Here is a 13,152-nt window from a genome sequence, read left to right as displayed (position 1 = left end):
AAGGCTATTCAACACAGCAAACTCTTCCAAGTCAAGGTAAGCTTTCGGTTTCATTAATTTACTGCACCTGGGCTCGCCGGTGTAACTGCTGTACACTGTACATATGGATTGGATTGTGGGTTTACTAGCGTGTTAGTTCTAGTTTGTTGACTGTAATGTTAATATGGTGACAACGATGCAGGCTGTGTAGCGATTAGCTGTTATGGTATCAAGATTTGGTTTGGAGAGGTTTTTGCGCCTTGTCACAAACAGCTGTTGTGTTGTGCACTGACGTCCACAAGCAAAGGGAAAAGGTGAGAGGAGGAGAGCGCATAGATGCGAGAAGGAATTATATAATGAGCAAAGTGATGATGCTGTATGTGGTTGCTATGAAAGGCTCCCGAGTGGCGCAGCGGTCTAAGGCACTGCATCTCAGTGCTTGAGGCGTCACTACAGACCCCCTGGTTCGATTTCAGGCTGTATCACAACCGGCCGTGATTGGGAGTCCCATAGGGCGGCGCACAATTGGCCCAGCGTCGTCCGGGTTTGGCCGGTGTAGGCCGTCATTGTAAATAAGAATTTGTTCTTAACTGACTTGCCTAGTTAAATAAAGGTAAAAATTCAGATTCAACAGCCACAAAGTCAGATTCCACAGCCACAAAGTCAAAATGTAAGGTTAGGCATAAGGTTAGCAGTGTGGTTAAGGTTAAGGTTTAAAATCAAATTTTAAGAAGATACATTTTAGAAATGGGTGGGGTTTATGACTTTGTGGCTATAGAAGCTAGTGATGACCGTGTGTGCGGGTGATCAGGGGTGTATTCATTCCGCAGATTCTGTTGCAAAACATTTCTTAAGCGGAACGAAACATTGAAGGACATACCTGAATTTGTCCAACAGAAACTCTTGTTTTAGGACTAATGATTACACCCCAGATCAGCTAGCTGCAGGCGGTATTGAATCACTGTCACTGTCTGTCACCTTGATTACTCCAATTTGTCTCTCGACCTGTGCACCTACGTTATAAACTTTCATTTGTAGGCTAGGATGTAGCAACCTCATGATGGGTATAGGGCAAATTTGAGTATCACGTAGTAGACCAAACCTATTGATGTTACATTGAGCTGGGTGAATGGAATATGAATGACAGTCATCCAATATGCTGTAATAGAAATAAGGCCATGCTCATAACAAAAATAAATATCTTAAAAGTCTTAAACCACACTGACTGCCACTGCCTTCAACGTTACTGCAATATAAGTCTTTGCCGGCAGCAAGCCACCTGACTGACTGACATACTGTATCTATAAGGGACTATTTACCAGTTGTGCACTCATTCTTCGAGAGTCGGTTTTTGTTTGTTTGGGGAATGTCTGTAGACACGACAGGTGTCACAGGATGGTTTTACAATTGCCTTTTTGTCCGTCATCTCGCAAACACACTGTCAGCAGCGTCTCTAGTTGCCTACTTGAGCCGACTCCGAGCTGGGGTAGTTCGTTGTTTGAGAGAGTGGTGAATGTGCTGCTAAATAGGCAAATCTGGAAGGCAAATCCGGGGGACGCAGGCGAACAGTTACGGCCGTGGTGGAGGGAAGGAGGGAGGGGGAGAGAGAGGGAGAGGGATATATTGAGGGGGGGAGAACAAGTTAGAGAGATAATTTGTATTGAACTGAGAAAGAGATAAGGAGAGCAAGGGAAATAGAGGAATAGATCGAGAGGGCGTTAGAGACTACTCAACCACTGTCTAGCATTCAGTCAGTCAGACTGCTCTAACGCACAAACAGCCCAAGCCTATAAGAAGGCTGTGACACTTCGGTGCTCTGCATCCACAGTTCCACACACCACCCACTGGGCAAAGAATTGTTGAATCAATGTTGTTTCCACGTCATTTCAACAACAAAAATGATATGTGATAACGTTAGATAAACGTGGGAAACTGATTGGATTTGAAAAAAGTAATCAACCTAAGGGATTTTTTTTCACCCAACATTTAACCTTAATCCAATGACATGGTGAAATGTTTTGTTGATTTCATGTTGAATTCACGTTAGTTGACAACTCAAGCAAATGTAAATCAAAACTAGACGTTGAACTGACGTCTGTGCCCAGTGGGCAGTGAAGTTTACATTAGATTCTAATAGGATTCTCTCTCACTCGGAGCGACAGAGGGACATAGAGCCACCGCTGGGGATGTTGGATCACTGTCTGGCTCCATATGTCATCGTCACATCGCCATGGTTACAATGGGGTCTTACACTGAACATTGAATTGTAGCCTATACTGTACATAGAGACAGTATTTGGGTCGTTCCACCAATTCGATGCCTTTTGAGAAGTGTAACTTAGTCAAAAAACGTTTGATTTCACCTAATTTTAACATTGTCGTAAAGAGCACATGTTCAACTTAATAAAAAACAGTTTTCCCATTTCAAAAAAAATAAAATTAAAAAGACTATAGTAAGTGCCTATTAAGTGCCAAATAAAGTAACAGGGTAGACCTTAACAGGGTTGAAAACTTCATCTTAAATCAGCTATAAATCCCCTCGTGACAGAATGGAAGCTTGTTGTGTGCAACAGGGAGTGGCAATTGAATGTAAGTTTCATAAAAAAATTGAAATTGTTAAAACATTTCTAGCCTGTCTATCTATGGATAACAGGGTTGACGTGTTATGCTCGACCCGCTCAGTTTTCCACCACAAAACACCATAAAATGGCCCAAAATAGTAAAACCAGCTCACCTGCTTTTACACTATGATTTGATTATTACATTTTAGTCATTTAGCAGACGCTCTTATCCAGAGCGACTTACAGTTAGTGAGGGCATACATACATTCTTTTTTTTCTTTTTCATACTGGCCCCCGGTGGGAATCGAACCCACAACCCTGGCATTGCAAACGCCATGCTCTACCAACTGAGGTAGAGGCCGGCTACGACAGAGCCTGGATTCGAACCAGGATCTCTAGTGGCACAGCTAGCACTGCGATGCAGTGCCTTAGACCACTGCGCCACTCGGGAGGTAAGATATTAGATGTTCAATGTTTATTTTGAAAAAATATTTAAATAGTTTTACCATATTAAAACGAGAGTTCAGTTCACGTAACGTAAGGTTGATCTTAAAATGCGGGACAGATGAATGAATCACTAATCACATGACATAAATAATAATCTTCAGAAATTACTTTGTCAAAGCAACAAAATAACTAGGGTTTTACAATGATGGTGAAAACTTGGGAGAAATGTTGGGGTTAAGTGGGTTTAAATCTTCCTAGAAGTCGCAGCGAGTGCACGGTAGCATGTCTTTATTCATATAAAAAATCTGATTTATTGAATTCTCCATGTGGTTTATATTAAAGGGCACTTCATTTAATATAAAAGGCTTTTAACATTCCATATTAGTGCACAATTTCTACTTAGAATATCAAAAGGGACGCAAACTGCACTCTTTTCATGGAACAACCCATTTGCTTAACCTTCTACTGTAAAAGGGGCTGCATGGTCAATCCGACATCTGCATTGGTCGTGCAGCATTTACAGTGATACAGCCTCTGCAGAAGTCAGGGCATTCATTATGCTCTTCGCGGAGCAGCGCAGAGCTGTTGTGAAGGAAGTTGTCAAGGAAGTGAGTTTGTGTTTATACAGGACCTCCCTCCCTCACCTAACGTCAACGAATCATGACAATGCGGAGCTATACGGAGCCCTCCGCATATAACATTTTTTGAGCAAATGGCGATGCGGTACAGAGCTCAGTTTGGCCTCTGCGTGCCTCCGGAGGCTACGCAATTGCGACACACCATCCATACAGCGCCTCCGACAACATTTTCGGATCAAGCATAAAAGGGCATTACACCAACCTGGACTCAGGAGTAGATGTAACATAGTAAACGAAAATCCGGGACACTCAAATTAGAACGATATGTTACGTTTGGTATTGTATGTATTAATTTGTGGATGTCCATCATACATTTCGTATGATATGTTAGTTATTAACATTAATATGATGTGTTCCGAATTACAATTCGTATGATATGTTACGAAATGCAATTTGTACAACATGTTACGAATTTGCAATATGTATGATGTGTTACGAATTCCAATTTGTTGTGGCTAACATTAGCTAGGTGGCTAAGTGGCTAATGCTAACATTTGCTAGGTGGCTAACGTAAGCTAGGCTAGGGGTTAAGGTTAGGAGTTAAGTTAAAGGGTTAAGGTTAGGGTTACCTAACAAGCTAAGTAGTTGCAAAATAGTTAAAAAGTAGTAAGTAGTTGAAAAGTTGCTAATTAGCTAAAATGCTAAAGTTGTCCGTGATGAGATTCGAACACACAACCCTCCTTTCGTTATTCCCTTAAGTAACCTTCTGTCTTATATAAGCATACCAAACGTAACATATCATACTAATTTGAACGTCCCAGATTTTTGTTTATTATGTTATGTCTAGTCTATGAGACCAGCCTGGTTTGACAAGTACCATGAGCAACCATCTTCTGAGAAGGTGAAGAGGTGCTGAAGGATTGGTCCTTGTTGGTAATTAAAACTATTAACAATCAATACATTTAATTGGGAAAATGGAGTCGCGTGAACGTTGCTTGTAAGCGGAGCCTTTTTGCTTAGTCAGGGTAGTGGGGTTCATGACTGTCTGACAGAGGAAGAAAGGAAAAGAGATAGGGAAATAGAGAGAGGGAGGAGGGGTGAGAGAGGAGAAGAGGGAGGGGATGATGCTGAAAGGGAGCTGTTATTGAAGTGATCCAACACCGGGAGGATGACGCGTTGACAAGCCACATCATTGCCATGGTTACAGGTTGCTTGTGTGTCACAGCTTTTTGCATTTCCCTTTTACGAGTGCTCGAAGACGAGACGGAAGGAGATAAAGAGGGGAGAGAGGGGATGAAGAAAGGTTAGAGGGGGAGGTGGACAGGGGAGGAGGGATGGAGAGGGGGGGTGGAGAGCACTGGAGTAGGGAAAGAAGGATATAGATGGATGGAGAGATAATGAGGGGAATGGATAAAAGGATGGGCTGGTGAAAAAGGGATGATGAAAGAGGGGAGGGCTAAGGGCCTAAGGGGGGTGACACCAGTACCTAGGAATGGAAAGGGTTAACGAAAAGAAAGAAAGCGAGAAAGGGTGAAGAAAATTATGGTGGGAGCAAGTGGAAGAGGATGGATGAAGATAGGGGGATGAAATAGTGCAGATGAGAAGGAGGCTGCAGGGGAATGACCGCACTACATACCCCAACCAGAAGCCATGGATTACAGGAAACATCCGCACTGAGCTAAAGGGTAGAGCTGCCGCTTTCAAGGAACGGGACTCTAACCCGGACGCTTATAAGAAATCCCGCTATGACCTCCGACGAACCATCAAACAGGCAAAGAGTCAATACAGGTCTAAGATTGAATCATACTACACTGGCTCTGATGCTCGTCGGATGTGGCAGGGCTTGAAAACTATTACAGACTACAAAGGGAAGCACAGCCGCGAGCTGCCCAGTGACACAAGCCTACCAGACGAGCTAAACCACTTCTATGCTCGCTCGAGGCAAGCAACACTGAAGCATGCATGAGAGCACCAGCTGTTCCGGATGACTATGTGATCACGCTCTCCGTAGCCGATGTGAGTAAGACTTTTAAGCAGGTCAACATTCACAAGGCCGCAGGGCCAGACGGATTACCAGGACGTGTACTCCGAGCATGTGCTGACCAACTGGCAAGTGTCTTCACTGACATTTTCAACATGTCCCTGACTGAGTCTGTAATACCAACATGTTTCAAGCAGACCACCATAGTCCCCGTGCCCAAGAACTCTAAGATAACCTGCCTAAATGACTACCGACCCGTAGCACTGACGTCTGTAGCCATGAAGTGCTTTGAAAGACTGGTCATGGCTCACATCAACAGCATAATCCCAGAAACCCTAGACCCACTCCAATTTGCATACCGCCCCAACAGATCCACAGATGATGCAATCGCTATCGCACTCCACACTGCCCTTTCCCACCTGGACAAGAGGAACACCTACGTGAGAATGCTATTCATTGACTACAGCTCAGCATTCAACACCATAGTGCCCTCTAAGCTCATCACTAAGCTAAGGATCCTGGGACTAAACACCTCCCTCTGCAACTGGATCCTGGACTTCCTGACGGGCCGCCCCCAGGTGGTAAGGGTAGGTAACAACACATCTGCCACACTGATCCTCAACACGGGGGCCCCTCAGGGGTGCGTGCTCAGTCCCCTCCTGTACTCTCTGTTCACCCATGACTGCATGGCCAGGCACGACTCCAACACCATCATTAAGTTTGCCGACGACACAACAGTGGTAGGCCTGATCACCGACAACGATGAGACAGCCTATAGGGAGGAGGTCAGAGATCTGGCATTGTGGTGCCAGGACAACAACCTCTCCCTCAACGTGACCAAGACAAAGGAGATGATTGTGGACTACAGGAAAAAAAAGAGGACTGAGCACGCCCCCATTCTCATCGACGGGGCTGTAGTGGAACAGGTTGAGAGCTTCAAGTTCCTTGGTGTCCACATCACCAACAAACTATCATGGTCCAAACACACCAAGACAGTCGTGAAGAGGGCACGACAAAGCCTATTCCCCCTCAGGAGACTAAAAAGATTTGGCATGGGTCCTCAGATCCTCAAAAAATTCTACAGCTGCACCATCGAGAGCATCCTGACTGGTTGCATCACCGCCTGGTATGGCAACTGCTTGGCCTCTGACCGCAAGGCTCTACAGAGGGTAGTGCATACGGCCCAGTACATCACTGGGGCCAAGCTTCCTGCCATCCAGGACCTCTATACCAGGCGGTGTCAGAGGAAGGCCCTCAAAATTGTCAAAGACTCCAGCCACCCTAGTCATAGACTGTTCTCTCTGCTACCGCACGGCAAGCGGTACCGGAGTGCCAAGTCTAGGTCCAAAAGACTTCTCAACAGCTTCTACCCCCAAGCCATAAGACTCCTGAACAGCTAATCATGGCTACCCGGACTATTTGCACTGCCCCCCCACCCCATCCTTTTACGCTGCTGCTACTCTGTTAAGTATTTATGCATAGTCACTTTAACTCTACCCACATGTACATATTACCTCAACTACCTCAACTAGCCGGTGCCCCCGCACATTGACTCTGCAACGGTACCCCCCTGTATATATAGCCTCCCTACTGTCACTTTATTTTACTTCTGCTCTTTTTTTCTCAACACTTTTTTTGTTGTTGTTTTATTCTTACTTTTTTTGTTTAAAATAAATGCACTGTTGGTTAAGGGCTGTAAGTAAGCATTTCACTGTAATGTCTGCACCTGTTGTATTCGGCGCATGTGACCAATAAAATTTGATTTGATTTGATTTGATTTGACTTTTAACCCCCAGGACCTCAATTACCGTCAACAGAGCAACCAGCCACTGAGGCTGACCCCAGTGCAGAACTCACTTAACTGAGCAGCCAGCACTACAGTGGGGAGGGGGAGGAGACCCTGACCTGGGAACAGACCTCAACCATAAATAAAAACAAGGAAGCTTTTTGCATGTCCCCGGTGCAAGTCCTACATCCTCACAACAGTTTCCCGTGTATTACACAGCAAATCTAGGTACTTTGAGTAATTATTTGTGCAGTACCTATCTACGTAGTAGTAGGAGTGGAGTACTGTAGTAGCATGAGTGTAGTAATTCAGCATTGTAGTAGTAGGAGTGCAGTGCAGCAATATACACTGAGTGTACAAAACATTAAGAACACCTCCATAATATTGCCCTCAGAACAGCCTCAATTCGTAGGGGCGTGGACTCTACAAGGTGTCGAAAGCATTCCACAGGGATGCTGGCCCATGTTGACTCCAATGCTTCCCACAGTTGTGTCAAGTTGGTGGTGGACCATTCTTGATACACACGGGAAACTGTTGAGCGTGAAAAACCCAGCAGCGTTGCAGTTCTTGACACACTTAAACCGGTGCGCCTGGCACCTACTACCATACCCTGTTCAAAGGCACTTAAATATTTTGTCTTGCCCATTCACCCTCTGAATGGCACACATACACAATCCATGTCTCAATTGTCTCAAGGCTTAAAAATCCTTCTTTAACCTGTCACCTCCCCTTCATCTACACTGATTGAAGTGGATTTAACAGGTGACATCAATAAGGGATCATAGTTTTCACCTGGATTCACCTGGTCAGTCTGTCATGGAAAGAGCAGATGTCCTTAATGTTTTGTACACTCAGTATAGTACTGTAGTAGTACTAGAGTGGTGTAGTAGTGTAGTAGTATACATGTAGCATCTGAGTATTTCAGTAGTATGAGAGTAGTAGAAGTGTTGCAGTAGTACTTGCGTGGCAGTGTATTAGCATAGCGCTAGTGTCTGAGCTAACCAGTGATCCACAGCTGTTCTCTGACTGGGCCACTCTGTAATTATCATACGGCAGCAGCAGCAGCTACTGTGGCACTGACTGCAAGATGGTGGCAGCCAGGCCACCACAACAGCTCTCTCTCTCGAACCCATTACTACATTTTCTTCCATTTACACATCCAGCACAGTCACACAGAAAACGGCAAGAGACATTCCTCAAATGGCGTGCATGAAAAGCACCACACTGATGGTATCAGACCTCTATGAAAGGAAAACATAAGAACCTTATCCACGCTATGGTTGGCATATATACGTCAAAACTGTATAACACTTTCTTTATGTAGCAGGTGAAAATAACTCTGTAAGGAGGGGAATCGCAGATGAGATATTTATCAACTAATGATCGTATGGCTCAGTGATGGTGGCGCTCTAGCTCCCAGTTTGTTTCCTTATTAAGTGTCATGGCTATATAAATATCTGTGTGTGGGGGGGAGTTGGACAGAAATAGCCAGAGCTCAGCACTGCTACCTCCTGCAGACAAAGACTAATAAAGTCACTCATGTAGCTAATGTAGCGCCCTCTCGCTCTCTCTCTGTCTCTGCAGTCTCATGTAGCAGCACAATATGAAAGAGGTGCATGCAACTAGCCGTCTAACATAAAGAGTGTTTCTCCACCGAAACCACACACATTAAAGTTACAGTATTCTCTCACTATCACCTGTGTACCTTCGATGAATTGCTGATTCATAAATGATTCACTATGCCTGCTGCTACTTGGGAACTCTGAAAACCACCATCATGACCACCACACATCCTTTTACCACATTGATATTCACACAATATTCCTTGGTGGCTTTTCTCCTTCCCATACATAAACACACACACACAAATATTGAAAAAAGGTCAGGTAAAACATGCGCGCATTCACGCACACACACACACCTCTAAGTCTGTTGATCAATGTGTTACTGATGGGCCCCTCGTGACCCTTAGACCCTGCAGCAGATAATCAATGCCTCCCTCTCGGACAGTATGATTGCCCAATCTATCTGTCAATCAGCCAAATCCCCCCCTGGTGCCTCAGAACAGTGGGATCGTCCAGTCAGCTAATAACATGAATGAGGGATGAGGGAGGGACTGATAAGATGCACACTAGCATGCACACACACACACAGCGTTGATAAAAATAAGCATTAAAGTAGGCTTTGACTTAGCTAACAAAACACTTTAAATACTAGAACTGAAAATGTTTAAGAATGTTCAAAGATGAATAAATGCCTCAGAGTGCTGAAAGGGTGCTTGAGGCTGTGGCTGTCTGCTGGACCTTGATACTGCAGAGAACAGCATCGCCTCTGGGTTCTTCTTTGGCCAAGAATAACATCTCTGAGTGTCTTTGAGATACTCAAGGACTAGGAAAAAGACTAGACGTCTAGACAGACCTACGGCACACAATAACAACCAGAGCTAGTGCCCAGATGAGTGGCCTACTGATCACAGTAAAATCATCAGGTCAGGACCAACCATCCCCAGGTAAATGACCTCATGACCACAGGTAGATTATCTCATAACCACTGCTACCTACAATCCATTCATACCACTGCTGCACAGGTAAACCAGGAAAACATGCCACTCCCACCTCTGCAAACTGTGACCCATGATCTGACCTCACCTTCAAAGGTCTACTCTTCCATGACCCTACATTGCCTATCCCTCAGTAGCATCAGTCTACTACACCTTCAACCCCAGTGTGCCGACATCACCCTCTTCCCCCAACCCCCTCCCCTAGCAGCAGTTCTCACCCCTGCCTCTTGCCTTACATCCTTAGATAGACAGACAGCGGCTGGCTGCTGGCAGGAGACGGTAACCATAGAAACCCCCAATCGCTGCTTTGCTTGCTTACCTGCTCTTGTATGAGCTGAAACAGGGAGCTTCTATCCATATACTGGCCAGGGAGTTGAGAGGAGCCACAGAGGACAAGGGCATAGGGAGGAGCGAGCGGGCTGCTGGTGGTGGTGGTGGTGAGAGGGAGGTTTGGGTGAGGTAGGAGCGGGTGCCTAAACCGTAGTGTCAGCCCCTCCACTCTACGACGTGGCTACGTCCCCTGCTCAAAGGATGGAGAAGCCCAGCTAGCCTGATTCCTGGTGGCCCCTCGCTCTCCTGCTAGCAGTGTGGCTAACTAGCGGGGTAATCAGCAGCGTCTGTAGTGGTGGCAGGGTACTCTGTGGTGCCAGTGCAGTGTGGAAGGAGGCAGCCCAGCAAAACAATCAAACAGCAGATCCAGCAGCTCTCATTCACTCACTCTACTCCTCCCTACAGCACTGACTGCACTGACTGCTCCCTCTCTCTCTCTCTCTTTCCTCTCTCCTCACTCACACTGCACTGCCTGCATACCAATGAGGCAGAGGAGGGAGGTGGCTCCTCTCAGCCAATGAGAACCGGAGAAGGAGGGGCCACTGGCTGTAGCTCCACTCCTCACTGCAAGGAGGGCGTCTTGGAGATGGAGAGAGGATAAGCTCCACTGTGGCCTCAGATACGGATGCACGTAGGCACATCTGTAACACAGACAGACAGACAGACAGACACACAGAGAAATTAAACACTTAAGCTACTTATGAACAGACTGAATATATGCATACATCTACATGCAGGCCTATCACATATTGTAACAGACAAACGTGAATAAACATCACACTCAGACACTAGGACGCACATATTAACACACTAGGATGCACATTCTAATTAGAATGGCGCAGGAGGGAATGGTGGCCGTTTTACGGGCTCCTGACCAATAGTGCTATTCTGTGTCTTTTTTTGCATTGATCTTAAAGTTATTTTGTACATAATGTTTCCGCCATCGTTTCCTATGACCGAAAAGAGATTCTGGACATCAGAACAGCGACCACTAACCTCGATTTAGACGAGGACTTCTACTTCAATGTGTCGGAGGCAAAAGACATATTGATTATCCCAGACTAGGCCCTAATCCCCGACACTCGTAGAAGGCAAAGACGGTGCTATAGAGGCCGGCATTTGGGCGCCATGGTGAGATTACAGCGGCGAATGAATAAATCACCTCTACCCTCTGTTCTATTGGTGAATGTGCAATCACTGGAAAATAAACTGGACAAGCTCCGTTCGAGACTATCCTGTCAACGGGACATTAAGAACTGTAATATTCTATGATTCTCGGATTCATAGCTGAACAAGGAAATGGATAATATAAATCTAGCTGGTTTTTCTATGCATCGGCAGGACAGAACGGCAGAGTCTGGTAAGATCAGGGGTGGCGGTGTGTGTCTCTTTATTAACAACAGCTGGTGCGCGATCTTTAATATTAAGGATTCTGGATTAAGGTATAATATTAAGGATTAAGGTTCTGCTTGCCTGAGTTAGAATACCTCATGATTTACATTTACATTTTAGTCATTTAGCAGACGCTCTTATCCAGAGCGACTTACAGTTAGTGAGTGCATACATAATTTTTTTATTTTTCACACTGGCCCTCCGTGGGAATTGAACCCACAACCCTGGCGTTGCAAACGCCATGCTCTACCAACTGAGCTGCATCCCTGCCGGCCATTCCCTCCCCATACCCTGGACGACACTGGGCCAATTGTGCGCCGCCCCATGGGTCTCCCGGTCGCGGCCGGCTACGACAGAGCCTGGATTCGAACCAGGATCTCTAGTGGCACAGCTAGCACTGCGTTGCAGTGCCTTAGACCACTGTGCCACTCGGGATAAGTTATAGACCATACTATTTACCAAGAGAGTTTTCATCTGTATTTTTCGTAGCGGTCTATTTACTACCACAAACCGATGCTGGCACTAAGACTGCACTCGACGAGCGGAATGGAACAAGAAAATGCTCATCCAGAGGCAGCGCTCCTAGTGGCCAGTGATTTTAATGCAGGAAAACTGAAATCCGTTTTACCTCATTTCTACCAGCATGTCACCTATGCAACTAGAGCAGGGGTATTCAATTCTTACTCTATGATTTCCGGAGCCTGCTGGTTTTCTGTACTACCTGATAATGAATTCTACACACCTGTTGTCCCAGGTCTAAATCAGTCCCTGATTAGAGGGGAACACATTGTGTGAACTAGCTTCGAGGTCCAGATGAGTTTCAGGGAATTAGAGGGATAAAAACTCTAGATCACCTCTACTCTACACACAGAGACACATACAAAGCTCTCCCCCGCCCTCCATTTGGTAAATCGGACCTTAAGTCCATCCTCCTGATTCCTGCTTACAAGCAAAAACTCAAACAGGAAGTACCAGTGATGTGCTCAATACGGAAGTGGTCCGATGAAGCAGATGCTAAGCTACAGGACTGTTTCGCTAGCACAGACTGGAATATGGTCCGGGATTCATCCAATTCATTCACCGGCTTCATTAATAAGTGCATCGACGACGTTGTCCCCACAGTGACCGTACGTACATATCCCAACCAGAAACCATGGATTACAGGCAACATCCGCACTGAGCTAAAGACTAGAGCTGCCGCTTTCAAGGAGCAGGACACTAATCCGGACGCTTATAAGAAATCCTGCTACGCACTCCGACAAACCATCAAACAGGCAAAGCTTCAATACAGGACTAAGATTGAATCTTACTACACCGGCTCTGATGCTCGTCGGATGTGGTAGGGCTTGCAAACTATCGTGGATGACAAAGGGAAACCCAGCCGAGAGCTGCGCAGTGACACAAGCCTACCAGACGAGCTAAATACCTTCTATACTCACTTCGAGGCAAGCAACACTGAACCATGCGTGAGAGCACCAGCTGTTCCTGACAACTGTATGATCACGCTCTCTGTAGCTGATGTGAGTAAGACCTTTAAAC

At 45.7% G+C, this 13,152-nt stretch overlaps 1 protein-coding gene across 2 annotated transcripts in view; it reads right to left on the bottom strand.

The window, feature by feature from the left end:
- The window catches only part of LOC121567462 (rhomboid-related protein 1), an 80,576-nt gene extending 69,773 nt beyond the window's left edge, over positions 1-10,803 (bottom strand). The window contains exon 1 of one of the 2 annotated variants that reach the window (XM_041877519.1): positions 10,211-10,803. In XM_041877519.1, coding sequence (XP_041733453.1) covers positions 10,211-10,249 — 39 coding nt within the window. In that variant the 5' untranslated portion in view covers positions 10,250-10,803. The remainder of the gene's footprint in view (positions 1-10,210) is intronic. The other variant, XM_045220865.1, reaches the window with a different exon arrangement.
- Positions 10,804-13,152: the final 2,349 nt, after the last annotated feature.

Source organism: Coregonus clupeaformis, chromosome 1 (assembly GCF_020615455.1).
Source record: "Coregonus clupeaformis isolate EN_2021a chromosome 1, ASM2061545v1, whole genome shotgun sequence".
Classification (NCBI taxonomy): Eukaryota; Metazoa; Chordata; class Actinopteri; order Salmoniformes; family Salmonidae; genus Coregonus; species Coregonus clupeaformis.
Note: the sequence above shows the minus strand (reverse complement) of the source record. Positions and strands in the feature narration are given on the sequence as shown.